General features: G+C 42.0%; 1 protein-coding gene across 3 annotated transcripts; it reads left to right on the top strand.

Moving 5' to 3' along the window:
* The first annotated feature begins 574 nt into the window (after positions 1–574).
* Positions 575–21,613, top strand: DDB2 (damage specific DNA binding protein 2). Of its 3 annotated transcripts, XM_036860248.1 has the most exons (10): positions 575–925; positions 2,068–2,201; positions 2,608–2,799; positions 16,777–16,922; positions 18,219–18,318; positions 18,416–18,593; positions 18,922–19,064; positions 20,574–20,738; positions 20,885–20,930; positions 21,232–21,613. In XM_036860248.1, the coding sequence occupies exons 1-10, from the start codon at positions 799–801 to the stop codon at positions 21,279–21,281; spliced, it is 1,281 nt and encodes a 426-aa protein (XP_036716143.1). In that variant the 5' UTR covers positions 575–798; the 3' UTR covers positions 21,282–21,613. The 3 variants fall into 3 exon arrangements, with proteins under 3 accessions (XP_036716143.1, XP_036716141.1, XP_036716140.1); XM_036860246.1 differs by having other exon boundaries at positions 653–925; positions 20,574–20,930; positions 21,232–21,552; XM_036860245.1 differs by having other exon boundaries at positions 653–925; positions 20,574–21,552.
* Positions 21,614–21,620: the final 7 nt, after the last annotated feature.

Raw genomic sequence — 21,620 nt, forward strand, 5'->3', positions numbered from 1 at the left:
AAGCGGGGTGCATCAGAACTGTCTCCTGTCCGGCCGGGTGGGACGCCTATGAGGCTCACTGCAATGGCCTTTGGCACAAGACCTCAGCCTGGGCAGTTAGCCGCACGCTCTCCGGCCCATCATCACTGCCCCGGGTTGCTCCTTAGGAGGACACTAAGCAGGTTTGGGGAAACTTTAATTAAAAGCTGCGACTTTCAACCACTCTCCACAGAGACGCTGGGATTCGGCGAAGCTGGAGAAGTATAAGCAATCGACATCGACCGCAAAGCCAGCAGGCAGACTGCTCGGTTTCCACCGCCCGGACGCGGCTTGCTTTCTACAAAGCCTACTCACGGCAACTGTACGGATCAGCCAATCACACAACCCGAGACGGCGTGGTCGCCAATTAGAAGGTGGAGAAGGCGGAGCCGAAGCCTTGATTAGCATTGGTCTGGGGCGGGGGGAGGGGCCCAGAGGCCTGGCAGCGCCGCGTCTGAAGAGGCTTCAAGTTGCGAGGCCGAGCACCGACGGCCATGTTTATTTCTGGCAGGTCAGCTGACTTGGACTAGCTCAGGGCCAACACGTAGGCGGTATCCCTTTTCTCTGGGGAGCGGTGAGGCCCTCCCCTCACACACTTCCCATCTCTCCGCGCGCGCCCCCGCCTTCTCGGTGAGCCTGTTTGGCGGGAAGTTGGGTTAGCTGGCCTACCTGTGGCTTAGCGGGTTCTCTGGTCCCCGCCTTGTTTCTCCCCAGAAGCTTCTCAATCTTTCCTCGGTGATCTCGGCATAAGGCATAGTACCCCTTCGCACGGAGGACGCCATGGCTCCCAGGAAACGCCCAGAAACCCAGAAGACCCCCGAGGTGGTTGTGCGCCCCAAGAGCAAGAGGAACAGAAGCCCCCGGGAGCTGGACCCCGAGGCCAAGAAGCTCTGTTTGAAGGGCCCCGGTACTGCCTGCGCCTGCTGCTTTAATTAATTCCGCCATTTGGGGTTCTCACACAGGAGGCTGGAGTGGGGGATGGGTGCGCCTGGGTCCCCGAGGCTGTCCCAAATTTTGAACGCCTCAGGCTGTGCATTTTGTCTGCAGGTCCTTTGACACCTTAGAGCTTGGGCTTAACCTCCCTCAGGTGACAGGAAGAGGCAGATGAGCTCCATTACAACAGACACAACGGACTTTTCAAATTTCTTGTTTGTACCAGAATTTTTACACACTGAGGACTGCTTAAGATAATCCTACCTTGCCTAGTGGTGTGTGTACTTAATTTCTCTAGTCACGACTGCTAGCTGTATGCCCTTGGTTTAACTGCGGGAACCCTCCATTTCCCTCCTTCCTTCCTTCGAAAACTCATTCTTAGGGGTTTATTGGGGCTTGAACCTGGGGCTATAAGGAATGTAGGGAACTCAAAAGACAGGGGTTGTTTATGAAGTGTTTTTTTGTTCATGAGAAGAATGAATTGGTTGTCACGAGGCGGGATTCATAGAGATCAGGTCCTCAAATACATGTTGGTAATCCAGAGTTGCTTTATTCCTATTCTAGGTGGATCTACCTTCCCAAAAGTAGCCTAGCGAGTTTAGCGCCACACCAGACCCTATGGATCCTGCTGTTTTTAAGAAGAGATTGGACTTAGGGCCAACCACTGGTCACCTCTACATTATTTTAATATAGGATTTAAAGAAACTGCTTTTCCCAAAAAGTCACTTCTATGCTGTCCTAAAATCTTTTTATTGTGCTTTATATATAACTTTTAAATTGTCACCCAACCCTATCACTAGTTTTCCAGCCCAAACTGGGAAGAGTTCTGCAGTTCTCATGTGTTTCTTTGGCTCAGTTCTCAGGAACCCTGCAAGATCATAGTTTCACTTCAGAAGTACTATTTTGGGGAATGTTTTTTGGAAGGGGCTGAATCCCTACTCACTATTTATTTGTTGTGCTGGGTGAGACTGAGCAGAACGTGGAAAAACCTTAGGAGATGATAAGAGAGGTTGTCTTTGCCGAATGAAGCAACAAGGCTTTCTTTCTGGGATGTTTCAGCAGAAAAATCTTTGAGTGAGATTGGAGCGGAAAATATGTGTCTGTTCTGCTTGGCAGGTCCTAGCAGAAGATTTGACTCAGGCTGCCTTTGGGCGGGGTTGGCTAGCCTGCGGGTCCCGCCACCATGCAGCATCGTCAGGGCCCTCCACCAGCATAAGCTGGGCACAGCTGCCTGGCCATCACTACAGCAGGTGAGGCGTTTCCTGGCTGAAGAGCTCAAGGGTTTGCATGGTGCCTTTTTTTTTTTTTTACTGCTGGATGGTCCAAAATTAGACGCTGGGTTGGTTCAGTGGGTCGTCAGAGTGGTCAGATCACCCCCACCTTGGTGACTACTGGGCACTCAGCCATGTAGAAGTACCTACTGGGCACTCAGCCATGTAGAAGTCCTATTCTGTAGGGGGTCCCAGCAGGAATGCACCCTGCCTCCTTGCTTTCCATGACGAGATCATGTATATTGCAAATATTTTTATGCACAGAGTCAGGCAGTTATTTTTCCTTTAGTGGGAGGACCTGACCCCACTTATCTATGCGGGAGTCAGAGATTGGCAATTTACCCTTATGTTTTAATTCAACTTAATTTTTTTCTCTCTGTATCAGGGTCTCCAGCAGTCCTTTTTGAACTCTCTGGCTTCTTACCGGATATTCCAAAAGGCTGCCCCTTTTGACAGGAGGGCCACATCCCTGGCGTGGCACCCAACTCACCCCAGCACCCTGGCTGTGGGTTCCAAAGGGGGAGATATCTTGCTCTGGAACTTTGGCATAAAGGACAAACCCACCTTCATTAAAGGGGTGAGCAGTTCCCTGTGCCAGACGTTAGTGCTGAAGAAGTGTTTGTTGAAGGGATGAAAAGTCATCCGGTAACAAGGAGATAATTGGGATCAAAAATAACTGGGGGTATTTTCAAACGAGTCAATGGTGATGATACTCAACTCTTTATTGAACACCTGCCCTTAAAATATTAGAAAGTATGAAATGTTGATCACCCTTGTAAATCACCTAGAATCTAAGCCCTTTCTTACCTCCTTGACCTCATCTTGTACTACTGTCTTTCCTCATTTCCTATGCTTTAGCCATACTAGCTATTTCTATTCCTGAAACTGAGTCTTTGCACTTGCTGTTCCCTTTGACTGGAGTGCTCTTTCCCATGGTTTTCTCATGGCTGGCTCCCTCTTATCATTCAGGTCTCGGCTCAATATATTTCTTCAAAAAGGCTATTACTGACCACTCTGCCTAATCACTAATGACTCCCTATCTCATTATCCTGCTTCACTTTTCCCCCACAATGTTTATCAATATCTGAAATGTTTTACTTATTTGTATGTCTTTACCCACTGGAAGGTAAGCTCCATGATGGCAGGGACCTTGTTTTTCTGATTTACCACTGTATCCCCAGTACCTAAAACAATGTTTGGCCTAGATAGCTGCTTTGTATTTGTTGAATGAATGAGGGGCTTGGAGTATAACTGGATAGGTGGGATGTCTTCCTACAAGATAACTAACAATACAGCAGTACAGATGCTAAATGCTACAGAACATGAGAGAAGGAAGAACCTCTTGTGAATTAGAGTCAACAGAGGTTTCATGGATGAGCGAGGAGTGAGGAAGAACAATATTTAAATGGAGAGAAAAGGAGGAAAGGCAGAGTGTGTTTGGGGCAAGGTTTGGCCGACAGCTTTTTAGGGATGGTCTTAATTGTGCTAGTGTTTGTCATCAGTCGCTGAGGGGTGAGGATATTGGCCCCTCCACCAAAGACAAGACCCTTAGCTTGCCCAGCTGGGGACTGACATTGGAGGGCTATACTGTGGAAAGGTGACGCTCTGGGTTTAGAGCAGGAGCCACAAATTCACATGCCTAAAGAAGCCAGACAGATAAAAGAATGATGTAGGATGGTGGTTAGTGGTAAATTGGAGATGGTTGACAGGTGAGAATCTAGGTCCTGAGGTATCAGATCTGATTTTTTCAAATGAAGACTGAAATGTTCTGACTTTTAAAAATTGTAATGAAACACATATAAAATTTACCATCTTAACCATTTTTAAGTGTACAGCTCAGTGGCTTTAAGTACATTTACATTCTTGTGTAACCAGTCTCCAGAACTTTTTCATCTTGCAAAACTGAAACTGTGTAGCCATTAAACACTAATTCCCCATTCCTCCTTCCCTCCAGACCCTGGCAACCACATTCTGCTTTCTGTCTCTATGATTTTGACTAAGTATCTCATACACGCAGAATCAGATAGTATTTGTCCTTTTGTGACAGGCTTATTTCACTTAGCACAGTGTCCTCAAGTTTTATCCATGTTGCAGCATGTGTCAGAATTTTCTTCCCTTTTAAGGCTGAATAATATTCCACTGTATGTATGTACCACATTTTGTTTATCCATTCATCTGTTGATGGACATTTGGGTTGCTTCCACCTTTTGGCTTTTGTGAATAATGCTGCTGTGAACGTGGTTGTACAGATATCTCTTCGAGCCCCAGCTTTCAGTTCTTTTGGTTATATACCCATAGTGGAATTGCTGCATCACATTGTAACTCTATTTTTCATTTTTTGAGGAACCACCATACTGTTTTCCATAGAGGCTGTACCATTTTACATTCCAGCCAACAGTACACAAGGGTTTCAATTTAAAATATCCTGGTTTTTAATGTTGGGAACTAAATGAAATTGAACATGCTCTGTAGCTAAACAAAACACATTTGTGAACTGGATTCTGCATTAGCTTACTGTTTTTCTACCCCAGGTTTAGAGGCCAAAGATAAACCCAGGATGAGTTCTTTTAAGTGGGGGGTTTGGAGAGCAGCTCAACAGAAAAGGCCAGGTTAGGCAGGCTTGAAGATTAGGATTCAAGGTATGACATCAGTGTTCAAGAAAATAAGTGCCTGAAGCCCAGAGGAAGGCAGCCAGGGGATTACTTGGTGATCTGTCTACCCAGCTGGTGAGACAGGGGATCCCCAGGAGGGGTAGCTTTAAGTTGAAGTCAGAACCCAGAGCTCAGGCAGGAGGAGATTGGTTTTTTTCCTAGGCATCCAGGACATGGGAATAGAGAAATTTAAGAAACAGCCTAAGAGTGTCCTAGGGAAGAGTTTCCTGACTAAAAGGGGAATGATAACTGCTTTGAACTTGTGTCAGGCTGAAGCTGCTTTTGGTTTATATCACCCTTTATTATGATGTGCATTTAAGTGAAGTTTCCTTACACACTGTTGTGGAGATTGGTCTGGGCATTTGAACTCTGTGACTAGTAGGGAGCTAGGTTGTAGCAGGAGAAGGGTATGTGGTCTGGAGAACTGTCTGCTTTTACTCCCAGGAACTGACAGCAGAAAGTTGATTTGAGACCAGTGACTGAGGGAGCAGCAGTGCTTCATTTTGTCATTTCTTTAGTCATCTGACCTTGGCTCTGATCTTAATCTTTCAGGCCCTTGGCGAGGGGACATGTATTACATTTTCAAAATGAAGATTATTTTATTCTCATTGTAAAAATGACCTGTGCTCATTGTAAGAAATTCAGGCAATACAGAAAAAAGTATAAAGAATAAAGTAACTATTACCTGAAATCCCCATTTGGGGCATCTTTATGTACGTGTATATACTGTTATACACACCCGTTCTTCTACTTATATTTTTATGTAAATATTCTATCCTAGAATCTGTTGTATTTTACTTATTAGATCATATCCTAGTTTAGTCATCTTGTACCAGATGACGACCACTTAAAAATATCTTATTTCCTGGACTTCCCTGGCGGTCCAGTGGTTAAGACTCCATGCTTCCACTGCAGGAGGCACGGGTTCGAGCCCTGGTCGGGGAACTAAGGTTCCCACATGCTACTGGGCATGGCCAAAAATAAATAAATAAAATTTAAAAATATGTATCTTATTTCCTTTTTTTGGTAATGCCTTTGGTTTTGGTATCAGGGTAATGTAGACCTCATGTAAAGAGTTGGGAAGTATTCCCTCCACTTGAATTTTCTGGAATAATTTGTGTAGAATTGGTACTATTCCTTTCTTAAATTTTTCATAGGATTCACTAGTGAAGCCATCTGGGCCTGGAGTTTTCTTTGTTGGAGGGTTTCTAACTATATATTCAATTTCTTAATAGATACAGGGCAATTTAGGTTATCTATTTCTTCTTGAAGGAGCTTGGTAGTTTCTTTCAAGTAATTTGTCCACTTTATCTAAGTTTTTGAATTTAGTGGTGTAAAGTTGATCATAGTATTCCCTTTTTATCCTTTTAACATCCATAGGATCTGTAGTAATGTCCTCTCTCATATTTCTTGATATTGGTAATTTGTGTCTTCTCTTTTTTTTTCCCCTGATCAGTCTTGTTAGAGGATTATCAATTTTGTTGATATTTTCAAAGAACCAACTTTTAGTTTCATTGGTTTTTTTCTCTGTTGTTTTTCTGTTTTCTTTTTTGTTGATTTTTGTTGTATTATTTTCTTTCCTATGCTTACTTTGGGTATAATTTGCTTTTCTTTTTCTGGTTTCTTAAGATAGAAACTTGAATTGTTTATTTGAGACCTTTCTTTTCTAATATACCATTTAATGCTATACATTTCCCTCTATTTCTTTAACTGCATCTCACAGATTTTGTTGTGTTTTTGTTTCCATTCAGTTCAAATTATTTTCCAAATTCTTTATGATTTCTTCTTTGACCTATGGGTTATTCTGAAGTATTTTGTTTAATTTCCAAATATTTGGGTATTGTTGAGATATCTCCCTGTTATTGACTTCTAGTTCAATGCTGTTACGAACAAAAGACATTTTATGTGATTTCAGTCATTTTATATTTTTTATTTGTATTTTGGCTGAGCATATGGATTATCTTAGTGAGTTTTCCGTATGCATTTGAAAAAAAATGTGTATTCTGCTGTTTGGGGGTGAATTTTTTTTTTTTTCTTCCTGTGGCTGCACTGCACAGCATGTGGGATCTTAGTTCCCTGACCACGGATAGAACCCATGCCACCTGCAGTGGAAGGATGGAGTCTTAATCACTGGATTGCCAGGGAAGTCCCTGTTTTGGGGTGAATTATTCTCTAAATGTCAGTTAGGTTAAGTTGGTTGATAGTGTTGTTTAAATGTTCTGTATCTTTTTTAATGTTCTGTATCCTTATTGATTTTATGTCTCATCAATTATTGAGAGAGGAATATTGGAATCTTCAACTATAAAACTGTGGTTCTGTCTATTTTCCTTTAGTTTTTGCTTCAAGCATTTGGAAACTCTGTTATTAGGTGCTTACACATTTAAAATTATGTCATTTTGATGAATTGACAACTTTGTCATTGTGAGATGTCTCCCTTTACCCCTGGTAATATTTCTTGTTCTGAAATCTTTGTTTGATATTAATGTAGCCACTGCAGCTTTTTTATCATTAGTATTTGCATTGTATATCCTTTTTCATCCTTTTATTCTTAATGTATTTGTGTATTTGTATATAAAATGAGTTTCCTGTAGATAGCATGTAAAAAAAAAGTCCAATCTGGGAATTCCCTGGTGGTCCAGTGGTTAGGACTCCTAAAACTAATACAGTGTTATATGTCAATATCTCAGTAATTTTTTAAAAAGTTACATTTAAAATAAAGTTAACCCGTGGGAAATTCCCTGGTAGTCCAGTGGTTAAGACTTGGTGCTTTCACTGCTGAGGGCCTGGGTTCAATCCGTGGTTGGGGAACTAAGATCCCACAAGCCACATGGTGGCACAGCCAAAAAAAAAAAAAAAAAACCAATCTGACAGTCTCTACCTTTTAATTGGAGCATTTGACCATTTACATTTAATATGATTATAAATATGATTGGGTTTAAGTCTGTTATCTTGTATTTCTATTTGTCCCGTTGCTTTGCTCCATTTTTCTTTTTTTCTTGTCTTCTTTTTGGTTGAGTACTTTTTATGATTCCATTTTATCTCCACTATTGGATTATTAGTTACACTTCTTTTCCTTTCTCTTTTCTCTCTTTTAGTAGTTGTTCTTGGGTTTATAATGTACATCTCTTTTTTTTGACCACACAGCTTGTGGGATCTTAGTTCCCTGACTAGGGATTGAACCTGGGCCCTTGGCAGTGAAAGTGAGGAGTCCTAACCACTGGACCACCAGGGAATTCCCCACAATGTACATCTTTAATGTAAGAGAGAACCTTCAAATAATGTTATACCACTTCACGTGAATTGTAAGACTTTTACAACTATATATTTACTTCTGTTTTCTCCCTTCTGTCATTGTCCTGCATTTTACTTCTACATATGTTATAAACCCTACATTTTTTTTTTTGCTTTACACAATTATCTTTTTGTTTTTGTTTTTTGTTAAATCTTTATTGAGATATAGCTAATATATGATAAATTGCACATGTTTAAAGTGTACGATTTGATGAGTTTTGACATATGTATACAACCATGAAACCATCACCACGATTAAAATAATGAACATATCCATCACCCCCGAAGTTTCCTCACACACCTTGGTAATCCATCCCTTTCTTCCCTCTGTCCTGACACCTGAAAACCATTGATCCACTTTCTATCCCTATTGATAAATTTGCATTTTCAAGACTTTTATATAAATGGCACCATACAATATATACTCTTTTTTTTTTGGCTTCTTTCATGCAGTATAAATATTTGAGATTCATCTACATTTTTGCCTGTATCAGTAGTAGTTTTTTTCTTTCTGAGTAGTTTTCCAGTGTATTGATATACCACAGTTTATTTATCCATTCACCTGTTGAAGGGCATTTGGACTTTTTCCAGTTATTGACTGTTGCAAATAAAGCTGCTATGAACATTCATGTACAAGTCTTTGTGTGGATGTATGTTTTCATTTTTCTCGAGTAAATACCTAGTTGTGGAATGGCTGGATTGCAGGGCAGGTATCTTTTAAAGATATTTTTTATTTATTTTTATTTTTTAAAATATTTATTTATTTATTTGGCTGTACTGGGTTTTAGTTGTGGCACAAGGGATCTTTGTTGCGGTATGCGGGATCTTTAGTTGCAGCATGCGAACTCTTAGTTGCAGCATGTGATCTAGTTCCCTGACCAGGGATCGAACCCAGGCCACCTGCATTGGGAGCGTGGAGTCTTAGCCACTGGACCACCAGGGAAGTCCCTAAAGATTTTTTTTTAATTAATTAATTAATTAATTAATTTATGGCTGTGTTGGGTCTTCGTTTCTGTGCGAGGGCTTTCTCTAGATGCGGCGAGCGGGGGCCACTCTTCATCGCGGTGCGCGGGCCTCTCACTGTCGCGGCCTCTCCCGTTGCGGAGCACAGGCTCCAGATGCGCAGGCTCAGTAATTGTGGCTCACGGGCCTAGTTGCTCCGCGGCATGTGGGATCTTCCCAGACCAGGGCTCGAACCCGTGTCCCCTGTATTAGCAGGCAGATTCTCAACCACTGCGCCACCAGGGAAGCCCTAAAGATATTTTTTTAATCTTTTTTTTTAATATTTACTTTCTTTATTATTATTATTATTTTTTTTTTGGCTGCATCAGGACTTAATTGGGGCATGCGGGATCTTCGTTGAGGCACACGAGATCTTTCATTGCGGCATGGGCTCTCTTGTGGCGCATTGGCTTCTCTCTAATTGTGGCGCTCAGGCGTGGGCTCCAGAGCACATGGGCCCTTTAGTTTTCAGCAGGCGGGCTCTCTTGTTGAGGTGCACGAGCTCTGTAGTTGCAGCGCACGGGCTTAGTTGCCCCGTGGCATGTGGAATCTTAGTTCCCCGACCAGGGATCGAACCCGTGTCCCCTGCATTGGAAGGTGGATTCTTTACCACTGGGCCCAGGGAAGTCCCAAGATATTTTTTAAATGAGAAAAAAACTTCAATATTTACCCACATATTTGCCATCTCCAGGGCTTTTCATTCCTTTGTATGATCCAGACTTCCTTTTGGTAACATTTTCCATTTTCTTTCTGCTTGAAGAGATTCCTTTAACATTTCCTATAATGTAGGTTGGTTGGTGATGCATTTTTTCCTTTTGTTTGTCTGAGAAAGTCTTTATTTTGCCCCCCCTCCTTTTTTTTTTTTTGAAGGTATTTTTGCTGGGTATAGAATTCTAGGTTTATGGGATTTTTTTTTCTTTTAGTACTTTACAGATAATTTCTGATGCAAAGTCTGCTCTCATTCTTATGTTCCTCTTCATGTGATTTTTCTTTTCTTCTTTTGGCTGCTTTAAAAATGGTCCCTTTGTCATCTAAAGTAATATTCACAGGTTCCAGGGATCAGGGCATGGACATGTTGGGGGACCATTATTCAACCTACTCCAGTTAGCATGGGTCTAAGGCAGCCTATAGTTTAGATGTGAGTTGACCTCACCCTGAGGCAGTACCCTTCTGAGGACTACTCAATGTTCTGTATATTAAGAATTTTTTCATTCTGGATGGTGAGAATACAGACTGTTCTGAGGATTTCTCCTATTCATTTCTGGTGTTTTTACCTCAGCCTTATATAGTTTCCTTATACACATTTACCCAATAATATTTACCAAGGCCTGAGGGGACCCCTCTGAAAATCTTCAGAATGCTATCTCTGTATATCTCCCCCTCCAGCATTTTCCCCCACAAATTCTTGCCCTGTTGGCTTTCCCAAATTGTCACCTCAGCTTAATGAGACTATTAGGCTGTTTGGGTCCTCCCTCCCTGTGCTGCAGCCTGGATACTCTTTCCAAGCAGTAAGCTGGGACAATTGCAGGGCTACCTCATTTCTTTCCCTCTTGTCTTGTGCTGCCTGTTGCCCAATGTCTGAAAACTCATTTCATGTATTTTTTCATTTTTTTTAGTTGTGTAAGGCAGAAGGATATATCTGGTTTCTGATACTCCATCATAGCTGGAAGTAGAAATTCATACTTAACTAATTTTAATAGTTTCTCTGAGGATTTAAATTTTTTTCCTACACAGTCTTGTCATCTACAAATAAATGAGTTTGATTTCTTACTTTACCATTTTTTCACTTCTTTTTTTGCCTTATTTCATTGGCTAAGACCTCTGCTACTTTGTTGAATGTTAGCTATAACAGACATCCTTGTCTTGTTCTTGATTATAGAAGGCTTTTATTTTTTGTCATTAAATAAGGTTTCTGCTACTTTTTATTGTGATAATATATACATACATGAAAATTACCATTTTAACCATTTTAAAGTGTACAATTCAGTGGTACTAAGACATTTACATTGTTGTGCAACCATCACCACTATCCATCTCCAGAACTTTTTCATCCCCAAATAAAACTCTGTACCCATTAAACAATGACTCTCTATTACCGCCCCCCCAGCCCTACTAATCTGTTTTCTGTCTCTGAATTTGATTATTCTAGGTACTGCATATAAATGGAATCATACAATAAATATTTGTCCTTTGGGGTGTGACTCCTTTCACTTAGCATAATGTTTTCAGGGTTCATCCATGTTATAGCATGTATCAGCACTTTATTCCTTTTTGTAGTTGAATAATATTCAATTGTATGAATACACCAAATTTTGTTACGCCATTTATCTGTTAATGGACATTTGGATTGTTTCTACCTTTTGCTGTTATGATTCAGCTGCCATGAATGTTCATGTACAAGTTTTTGTTAGAACTGTTTTCAGTTCTTTTGTGTATATACCTAAGAGCTTGTTTGTTTTTAAAACTTGTTTTTAAATACCTTTTATCAGATTAAGTAAGTTCCTCTTTTATTCGTAGTTTGCCAGAAGCTCTTATCATGAATGATAATTGAATTTCATCAAATACTTTTTTGTCTCTTGAGGTCAGCAATGATTTTCTTCCTCTATTCTATTAATGTGGTAAACTACACTGATTGTTTTTTGTTTGTTTTGGTTTATTATAGTCGATTTTTTCATTTAAATGTTTTTTTTTTCACTCTTTTACCTTTACAGTTATATTTCTAGCAAGTGATACTGTTTCTTTTAAAAACTGTGGGAAAAGCACATAACATAAAATGTATCATCTGAACCATTTTTAAGTGCACTAACACTATATTCACATTGTTTTGCAACAGAGTTCTAGAACTTTTTCATCTTGTAAAACTGAAACTGTGCCCACTGAATAACAGTTCACCATTTTCCCTTCCCTCCAGCCTTTGGCAACCACAGTTCTACTTTCTGCTTCTATGAGCTTGAACTACTTTAGATACCACTAAGTTTTGGTGGTTTTACGGTTTTACTGTGGCTATGTCAGAGAATATTCTTGTAGGAAGTACACAATAAAGTATTTGAGTGTGATGGGACATCATGTTGGCAATTTATTATCAAATGGTTCCAGAAAAACAGTTCTTTGTGCTATTCTTGCAACTCTTCTATGAGTTTGAGATAGTTTGAAAATAAAGTTTAAAAAAAAAAAAAAGATTGTTTCTTCCTTAAATATTTAGTACATTCACCACTGAAGCCATTAGGATCTGGAATTTACTTTGCAAGAAAGTTTTTAGTTGTGACTCAATTTCTTTAATAGATACCAGAGTATTCAGATTTTTCTTTTTCATCTTCTTTCAGTTTGGCAAGTTTGTACTTTTCTAGGAATTTGACGATTTCCTCTAAGTTTTAAAATTTATTGGCAAAAGATTGTTTATGATGTCCTCTTATTATCTTTTAAAATGTCTAAGATTTATATTGATAATCTTTTCCATTCATTAAATTGGTTATTTGTGCCTTCTTGTTTGTTTGGTCATTCTCACCAGGGATTTATCAATTTAATTATATTAGTCTTTTCATGGAACCAACTTTTGGCTTTGTTGATTCTTTCCACAGTGTATTTGTTTATTTCATTAATTTCTGTTCTTTTTTTTTCTTTTACTTTCTTTGGTTTTAGCTTCTTGTTTGTTTTACAGCTTCTTGAGTCATTGATTTTTAGCTTTTTTAACTTTCATTATGAATATGCTCCTATAAATGTCTGCATACAAGTTTTTACATCAACATATTCATTTCTCTTGAGTATATATCTCTTGGTGTATATATCTCCTGGGTCATATGGTAACTTTATGTTTAATTTTTTGAGGAATTGCCTGTTTTCCAAAGCAACTGCTCCATTTCACTTTCCCACCAGCAATGTAGGAGGGCTTCAATTCCTCCACATCCTCACCAACACTTAACTGACAAAAATTGTACATATTTAAGGTGTACCACGTGATGTTTTAATACATGTATGTACTGTGAAATGATTACGCCATCAAGCTAATTAACATCCATCACCTTACATAGTTTTTTGTGTGTGTGCGTGCACGCATGCGTGCTGAGAACACTTATCTACTCAGAAAATTTCAAGTATACAGTACAGTATATTAACTATAGTCACCATGCTGTACATTAGATCTCAAGAATAACTGAAACTTTGTACCCTTTGACAAACATCTTCCCATTCGCCTCCCCCCACCCCAGCCCCTGGCAACCACTATTCTACTCTCTGCCTTTGTGAGTTTGACTTTTTTAGATTGCACATGTAAGTGAGATCATTCAGTATTTGTTTTTCTGTGTCTGACGTCCTCCATGTTCATCCATGTTGTTGCAGATGTCAGGATTTCCTTTTTTTTAAGGCTGAATAATATTCCATTATACACACACACACACCCACCACATTTTCTTTATCCATTCATTCATCAGCAGACACTTTAGTTGTTTATCTTGGCAATTGTGAATAATGCTGCAGTGAACACAGGAGGACAGAACTCTTTGAGAAACTGATTTCATTTCCTTTTGATATATACCCAGAAATGGAATTACTGGATCATATGGTAGTTCTATTTTTAATTTTTTGAGGAACCTCCATACTATTTTCCATAATGCCTCTACCAATTTACATTCCCATCAACAGTATTCAAGAGTTCCCTTTTCTCCACATCTTGGCCAGCACTTATCGCTTATCTTTTTGATAATAGTCATTCTAACAGGTGTGAGGTGATATCTCACTGTAGTTTTGCATTTCCCTGATGATTAGTGATGTTGAGCATCTTTTCATATACCTGTTGGCCATTTGTATGTATCCTTTGGAAAAATGTGTATTCAAATCCTTTGCCCATTTTTAATCAGATTGTTTTCTTGCTATTGAGTTGTCCAAGTTCCTTACATATTGTTAATATTAACCCCTGATCAGATATGTAGTTTGCAGTATCTTCTCCTATTCCATAGGCTGTCTTACAACACTTGTAATTGCCTTTTTGATTATAGCCATCCTAGTGGGTGTGAAATAGTATTTCATTGTGGTTTTGATTTGCATTTCCCTAATGACTAATGATGTTTAGCATCTTTTCATGTGCCACTATTTGTATATCTTCTTTGGAGAAATGTCTGTTGAAATCCTTTGTCCATTTTTTTTTTTTTGGCTGCACTGTGCAGCTTGCCAGATCTTAGTTCCCCAACCAGGGATTGAACCCTGGGCCACGGGAGTGAAAGCGCCAAGTCCTAACCACTGGACCGTGAGGGAATTCCCTTTGTCCATTTTTAAATTAGGTCTATTTTTTAAATGTATACTAATTACAATTATTTTAAAGCCTGTGTCTAATAGCACCAATACCTGGATCTCCTGTGAGTGTCTTTCAACTGTTGTTTTTTCTCTTAGTTATTGGTTATTTGATATTCTGGATAATTTTAGATTTGATGCCAAATATTGCACATAAAAACTTGTAGAGATATAATTTGAAGTTTTGAGTGCTGTTATTTTCCTCCAGAAAGAATTTTTTTCCTCTGGCAGGCAGGTCAGGTGGAATCAGATCATCTTAATCTGATCAGCGATTGAAATGATTTGAATCTGGACTTCAGTCTTTGTGAGGGATGGTCTGTTTCCAGTTTGCTCTTATTTTTAGGGTTTCGGGGATCCTAACTGAAAGCTGGGTTTTTTCCAAGACCTCTCCTCCTTGACAGGTCTGAACTCCAGTTTTTGCCCCTCTTGAGACTGACAGAACCTCTGCTCAGCTTCTCAGTCACCACTTTCTTATCTGCATACGCCTCAAGAGGAAAAGCAGCATCGAAATGTCAGGCCTACCTCTCTGCTTCTCTTCTCTCTAGGAGGCTGGACTTCAGGTCCTTGATGCCTTGATAGCTCTTCTTTGACTTCAGAAACTTTCCTTTGAAAACGTGTATTTTATCTGTCTTTTCTAGTTTTTCTTGACAGAAGGTTGGCCTGACACCAGCTAACCCACCATCACTGGAATTGGAAGTCTCAAACGTATTTCTTTTTCATATTTTGTCCAGGTTTGGTTAGTCCTTCTAAGTGCAAGAGTTGGTCATAACCATTTAGCCCACCCTTGCTAGAACACTCATGCGTTTTACCTTAAACTGTTTACATTTGTGTTTATTACTAACGCTTTGACATAGGGCCAGTCCTTTTCTTGGAGTAAGTGTTCACTGATCAGGGTTCACCTGGTCTTATATAAACCATATCCATAATGCCTTTTTTATAGGGTCTAGTTTCCATTCCCCGGAAGAGACATAATTTTAAATTAGTTGTGGAGCAATCTGATTGCAGATTCTTTTTAAATTTTTATTACTGTTTCCCACCCTAATTGTTTATAAGTATCTCACCCATGCTTAATTCAACAACTATTATTTTTAGCAAATCATTTTTATCTAGTTTTTCCAAAGTGTTCGTATGGATTTCATAGAAATAACAATAGTCTTTCTTTTTGCACATATTTCATCAGTTTAATTAAATTACATGTTTGATGAAATGTTTTAAGTGTTTAAAGTTTAAATGTTTAATAAATCACATCATGTAAATTAAGTTACATGATTACAGTACAAACTACAACTGGCATATATAGGTTTAAGAACAAACACAACTAACCCTTCGTAAGCATAGAACTCAGCTAGTGGGAGCAGATTATCTTACAGCAGCAAGGGTCTGGTGAACCATGGGCATCAGTTAGAATGTTTTATAGAGGGAATGGAAAGTACCAGTTAGTATGCTGATTGAGTTAAGTGGATGTTGTGTAAGAGGCCTTGTAGAACTAAGGCTGGGATAGCAACAGCATACGGGAGAAGTGGAGGAGGAGCCTTGAGGATGTAAAGTTCTTAAAACAGTGCTTGATATATAATAAGCACTTAATAAGGTTATGCTACTGATGTTATCATGATTATTTTCATCATCATTGTCTGAGATGTCTGGAAAAAAACAGGAAGGAGCTCAGATCTGACATCAGCCCTCCTAACCCAGCCACTGTTCCAAGCTGAAGCTCTTCTGAAAAGAGCACTTATATCATAAACAGATTATGGTACATCCACACAATGGAATACTCAGCAATAAAATGGGATGAACTATAGATACAGACAGCAAGTTGGATGAAACTCAGGGGCATTACACTGAGTGAAATGAAAGAAGCCAGTCTCAAAAGGCTGCATACCGTATGATTCATTTATATGAGTCTGTCAAAGGCAAAACTATTGTATAGTGATAGAGAACGGATCAGCGGTTGCCAGGGGATAGGAGTCGGGGGGGGAGGATGGGACTACAGTGGGAGAGCACAAGGGATTTTTGGGGAAGTGACACAACTGTCCTGCACCCTAATTTTGGTGGTGGTTATTCAAATCTATACATGTGTTAAAATTCATAGAACTGTATACCAAAAACAACAAATTTACTGTATGTTAATTAAAAAGTATAAAATTAAAACTAAAACCTTAAGAAACAGAGAGTACTGTGGAGAGCATCCTACTGTCTAGGCATCTAAACTGGCCTGGCCCCAAGTGCGGTCTGGCTGGCTCTTGTGTCTGAACGGAGTTACGTGCACCCAGGCTTCGTCCTCTTCCTGGGCCGTTGTCACTCACTGGCTTTTTTCTTCCTTGTGTTAGATTGGAGCTGGAGGGAGCATCACTGGGCTGAAGTTTAACCCTCTCAATACCAACCAGTTTTTCACCTCCTCAATGGAGGGAACAACTAGGCTGCAAGACTTTAAAGGCAACACTCTCCGAGTTTTTACCAGCTCAGGCACCTGCAAGTGAGTAGTTTAACTCAGAGGGGAAAGGGCTTCTAGGCTCTCGGTGTAGTTCTGGCGAGAGCATCCAGGTCCCATTTCTTTTACCCAAACCTGGCACAGGGAAGAAAGGAAAGGTGTTAGCTCCTTTCCACGCTTCCCTCTCTTTCTCAGACTTTTTCTTTAGCTGCCCTTACTCTGGGCCAGGTGGGTTTCTGCTTCAGGGAGCGGTTCTGGAGCTTCAGCTTTTCTCAGCATGGGAAGCTTCAACTCTTCTGTCAGTCATTCCTGTATTAGACTAGACCTTGATTCTCACTGGACAAGTCAACATGGCATTTGCCTAGAAAGCCACTTAAAGCCTGGAGCAGGAATGAAGAACTTAAGATTCCATTCCTTGCATTCACTGGGATGTAATGACCTGACCAGTTCCTTGATGGAAGCTTAAATGGATATAATCATGTCCGTAAAGCACTTTGGACTCCCCAAGAGCAAGTGGCTGGAGAAATTACAAAATGCTTGTCACTTTGATTTCTAGCCAGAGATAACGACTCTGCTCCCTAAGTTATTTGGGGGTGTGGGGGTCTAACTAGTACTGGGCTGCCCCACAGGGGTAAGAAATACAGGAGCAGTAGGACAGGTGACAGAATGGACTTACTCTTCCACAAGAAGCCCTCCCCCTGAAAGATGTTTACAAGGGATGCAAAAGGCAGTGTAGCAAGGATTTGAGGGGAAAAAATGTGAATCTGAGCTCTCCTGGCTGGGCATCAGGATCCCTGAAGCACCCTCCAACCCCATCTCTTCACATCATGTAGTCCGAGGGACAAAAGAGCAAGATACAGCTTCTGAGTTGTGTGTGCCTTTCCCCCTGAATGCTCAGAAGGGGGCAGAAGTTCCTTTCTAGCCAGCTGTGAGGAACGGAGCTGGCCAGTCCCTGTTTGGTGTGTCACATCTCCTTTGGCCCGAAGGGTGGAGAGTGAAGGGAGAAAGCAATACCCGAGTCTTCCTCAGGACCCAGGGCTGAAGGGGGTGAGCCTGCCTGGGGACCTGCCTTATGGCTCTGGGTTTGGCTGCTTCAGGGACTCTCAGTAGCTGAGGCTCCTGGGCCCAGCAATAACTGGACAAGTTTCTGAGCCCCACCACCCCCATAACCTCTGTGGGGATGGTAGACAAGTCTGAGTGCTCCTCACTGGGAGTCCATGACAGGTTATTCATTCATTCAACAAATATTTATTGACTGTCTAATATACGTGAGCTGCAACAGTGAATAAATGGAACTTGCCTCTGTCCCCAAGAATCTTACAGCACAGTCTCTCCCTCCAGCGTCTGGTTTTGCAGCCTGGATGTGTCTGTCAAAAGCCGAGTGGTGGTCACAGGAGATAACGTGGGTAACGTGATCCTGCTGAACATGGACGGCAGGGAGGTGCGTTCTCTGGAGCCCAGGTCCTCCCCTTCCCTCCCTGACCCCCAGTCTCGGTTCTGCGCCCCGCCCCCCACTTGAACCGAGCTCTTCTCTGCAGCTTTGGAATCTGAGAATGCACAAAAAGAAAGTGACCCACGTGGCCCTGAACCCGTGCTGTGATTGGTTCCTGGCCACAGCCTCCGTAGATCAAACAGTGAAAATCTGGGACCTGCGCCAGGTTAGAGGGAAATCCAGCTTCCTCTACTCGCTGCTGCACAGGCATCCCGTCAATGCAGGTGTGATATACCAGACCTCGTCCTTCCTGCAGACCCTGCTGACCCGACCGCTTCAGGGGTTTTCCCTCAAAGTGTAGAAGCCACTAGGCCAAACCTTTATACCCCTGATAGCATCGGCCAAGCTGAAGTCCTGAAGCCTTTCTGACTCTAGCTGCTCGTATCAGCTGCTGAGCCTGTAGGATGTTTTTGTTCGCAGCCCAGATTCACCTCCCTTCCACCTGTCTCTAGAAAGGAGAGGGAGGGAGGGTGCCCCTGCAAGAGGCCTGTGAGGGCCAGGACAACAGGGGGCCCGTGGTTCCCCGAGCTCAGGGGCTTTTCACTTTGCCAGCTCATTTCAGTCCCGACGGTGCTCAGCTCCTGACCACTGACCAGAAGAGTGAGATCCGGGTTTACTCTGCCTCCCAGTGGGACTGCCCCCCAAGCCTGATCCCACACCCTCATCGCCACTTCCAGCACCTGACACCCATCAAGGTAAGTAATGGAGGGAAGGGAGCTGTGATCGTGGGATGGATCAGGTCTACCAGGGTGGGGAGAATGGGGCAGACCCAGAAGCCTTCAATGCTAGACCCCTTCCTGCCCTGACGCAAAGCAGTCTCTTATTCTCTGGCTCCCTCTGCACCTTTCGTCCAGCTCTGTGATCCCATTTTGCGGAGTTTTCTTCATGTCTCTTTGATAAGCTTATTTCCCTGAGTTTTTTCCACGCAGCCCAGATCTCACTCTGGGCACTTTCTGAGATCCTAACCCTCTGTTCTGCCCTTAGTTTCAGTTACCTGTGTGTGCAGCTGATCTGCAAGCTAACCTTAGCCCTCATTAGCGGCTTCTCTAGCCTCAGTCCCTAAGGCTTACAGTCTTCAAGTCCTGTGATTCTTTCCTGCTCATGCCCCAAGCAGTCTGAACTCTTGCCAGTCCTTCTGCTTTACCAGTATATATTCTTTTCTAGAACCATAGTCCCTCTTCAGACCTCCAGATCTCATGCCTGTACTTCTTTAGTCAGTATAGCATAGTTCAGGCAGGCGGACACCCCTGGGGTTAGAATCCTTGAGCAAATTACTCAAATTTTGGATCCCAGTTTCCTGGTCTATAAAAAGCGAATAATAGTATCTGACTGACAAGGTGGTTGTGAGGATAAATCTTTATACTTAAAGCACGTGGCAACATGCTTAGCGCCTAGTAAGTACTCAGTAAACAGTGATTACTTGGTAGTAGAGTGGCCCCCACGTACCTCAAATCAAATCCAAGCTCTCAGTAACATCAGGGTCCTTTAGCAGTTGGTGTTCCCCATTGATCCTTCCTTCCTTATCTCCCACTTGGTATCCAGCCAGCCCAACCAACAGCATCCCAGGTGTGACTTGTTTGTGACTTATTTCCAAGTCACTGCCGGTAGCACTTCTTCCTTCCTGCTAACCATGTCGTTTCTCCTTCAGAACTTCCTTGAACAGCTTTCTTGGGAAAATCCCATCAAGTTCTGTCATCCCAATAACTGCCAGATTTGTTCTGAGCAGGGTGATCTGAGGAACACAGGTGTCCTCCCCTTTCTCAGTCACTAGCCATTTTCTACTCAACTCATTGACGTTGATGGAGGAGGGAGAGTAGTGGGATTACTTCAGAACTTATTAAGTCCTATTTGGTTTTGGTTACCAGAGGCATTTCGCTTTGTTGCAGGCTTACCTCTTTGGTTCATGTCTGGGTCGGGCTGATGTTAAAACATTTATCAGTTGGTATGATCTCAGGAAATGCAAAGGAGAGAGAAGGCCTGAAGGTGTCCTAAGGGTCAGGGAGGCCAGCTGGGGATTTTAAATTTGCAACGGTAGATGCACACGCACTTGAAAACCATTCTTGTTGTTTCATGTAGGGTCTTATCTCCATTATTAAATTGTGGGCAATTGTATTAACAATTGTTGTTAGTGGCAAAGATACTTCTGATGTCCCTCTTGACAGTGTTCTGCGTTTACTCTTGTGACCTGCCTCTCCATCTCCTAGGCAACCTGGCATCCTCGGTACAACCTCATTGTCGTGGGCCGATACCCAGATCCTAATTTCAAAAGTTGTACCTCCCATGAATTAAGGACGATCGATGTGTTTGATGGAAGCTCAGGAAAGATGATGTATCAGCTGTATGACCCAGAATCTTCTGGTATCATGTCGGTGAGGCTTGGGCCCTCAAATAATAATGGGAGGAAGCAGGGATTCACCCTACCTTATTGGATCAAAAACGACCAGAAATTAACCCTCATGTGCCCTTCTCCCAGTACCTTCATTCCCTCCTCATGCTTATCCCCTTGTCTCTGCAGCTCAATGAGTTCAATCCCATGGGGGACACACTGGCCTCTGTGATGGGTGAGTGAATCTCAGGCTGGTAAAGCCCACCCTACTCCCCAAGGTTCAGGGCAGGCTAACCTCAGCTTAGTGCTGCTCCATTCACCCTAGGGTCGTAGTCAGTAAAGATGATGACCAGGGGACAGCGGGCTCTTCGGCCTAGGCCCTCCATCCCTCTTGCTTTGTCTTGGTCACAGCAGTGCCTGGCTGCTGCCCAGTTTCCTGGTATCTCCTTACCAAGTCCTAGGTTCCCCACGCCAGCCCCAAGTTTTCGGAGGCTGATAATGGAAGGTAAGAGTCAGACTGGTCTCACTCCTCCTAGGTTATCACATTCTCATTTGGAGCCAGGAGGAAGCTGGGAAGCGGAAATGAAAGACATTAATGAAGGTGGGGGCCAAGCAAGGGCTTGGAGCCCCATGAGAACAAGTTCTGCGAGAAGAGGCGGCTTTGTGTTAAAGGGCCAGAGGTATCCGAGTCTTAGGGTTGGCGCAGGGGCACTGGGACTGGGACACGGCATGTGCTGTTCTGGACGTAGCTCCAGAAACTCCAGAGGTGGCGCCCCAGCTGCCCCAAGGGTCCTTGCTATATGTAGCCTGGAGCCAAGCTTCTCTTTCTCCTCTCTGACATGCAGTGGCAGAGGATCAGGTAGTGGTTTTCGATTTGTGCTCACTATTCACATGGCCAATAAAACCATACCCAACTGAGCTTCTG

The sequence above is a fragment of the Balaenoptera musculus genome, chromosome 8, assembly GCF_009873245.2.
Source record: "Balaenoptera musculus isolate JJ_BM4_2016_0621 chromosome 8, mBalMus1.pri.v3, whole genome shotgun sequence".
Classification (NCBI taxonomy): Eukaryota; Metazoa; Chordata; class Mammalia; order Artiodactyla; family Balaenopteridae; genus Balaenoptera; species Balaenoptera musculus.

Bases quoted from the DNA above. Each gene is read 5' to 3' on its own strand.
- DDB2 (XM_036860245.1), top strand. From the start codon at position 799: ATGGCTCCCAGGAAACGCCCAGAAACCCAGAAGACCCCCGAGGTGGTT. The intron at 2,202-2,607 runs GTGAGGCGTTTC...TCTCTGTATCAG, and splicing joins CCTGGCCATCACTACAGCAG to GGTCTCCAGCAGTCCTTTTT. The intron at 2,800-16,776 runs GTGAGCAGTTCC...TCCTTGTGTTAG, and splicing joins AACCCACCTTCATTAAAGGG to ATTGGAGCTGGAGGGAGCAT.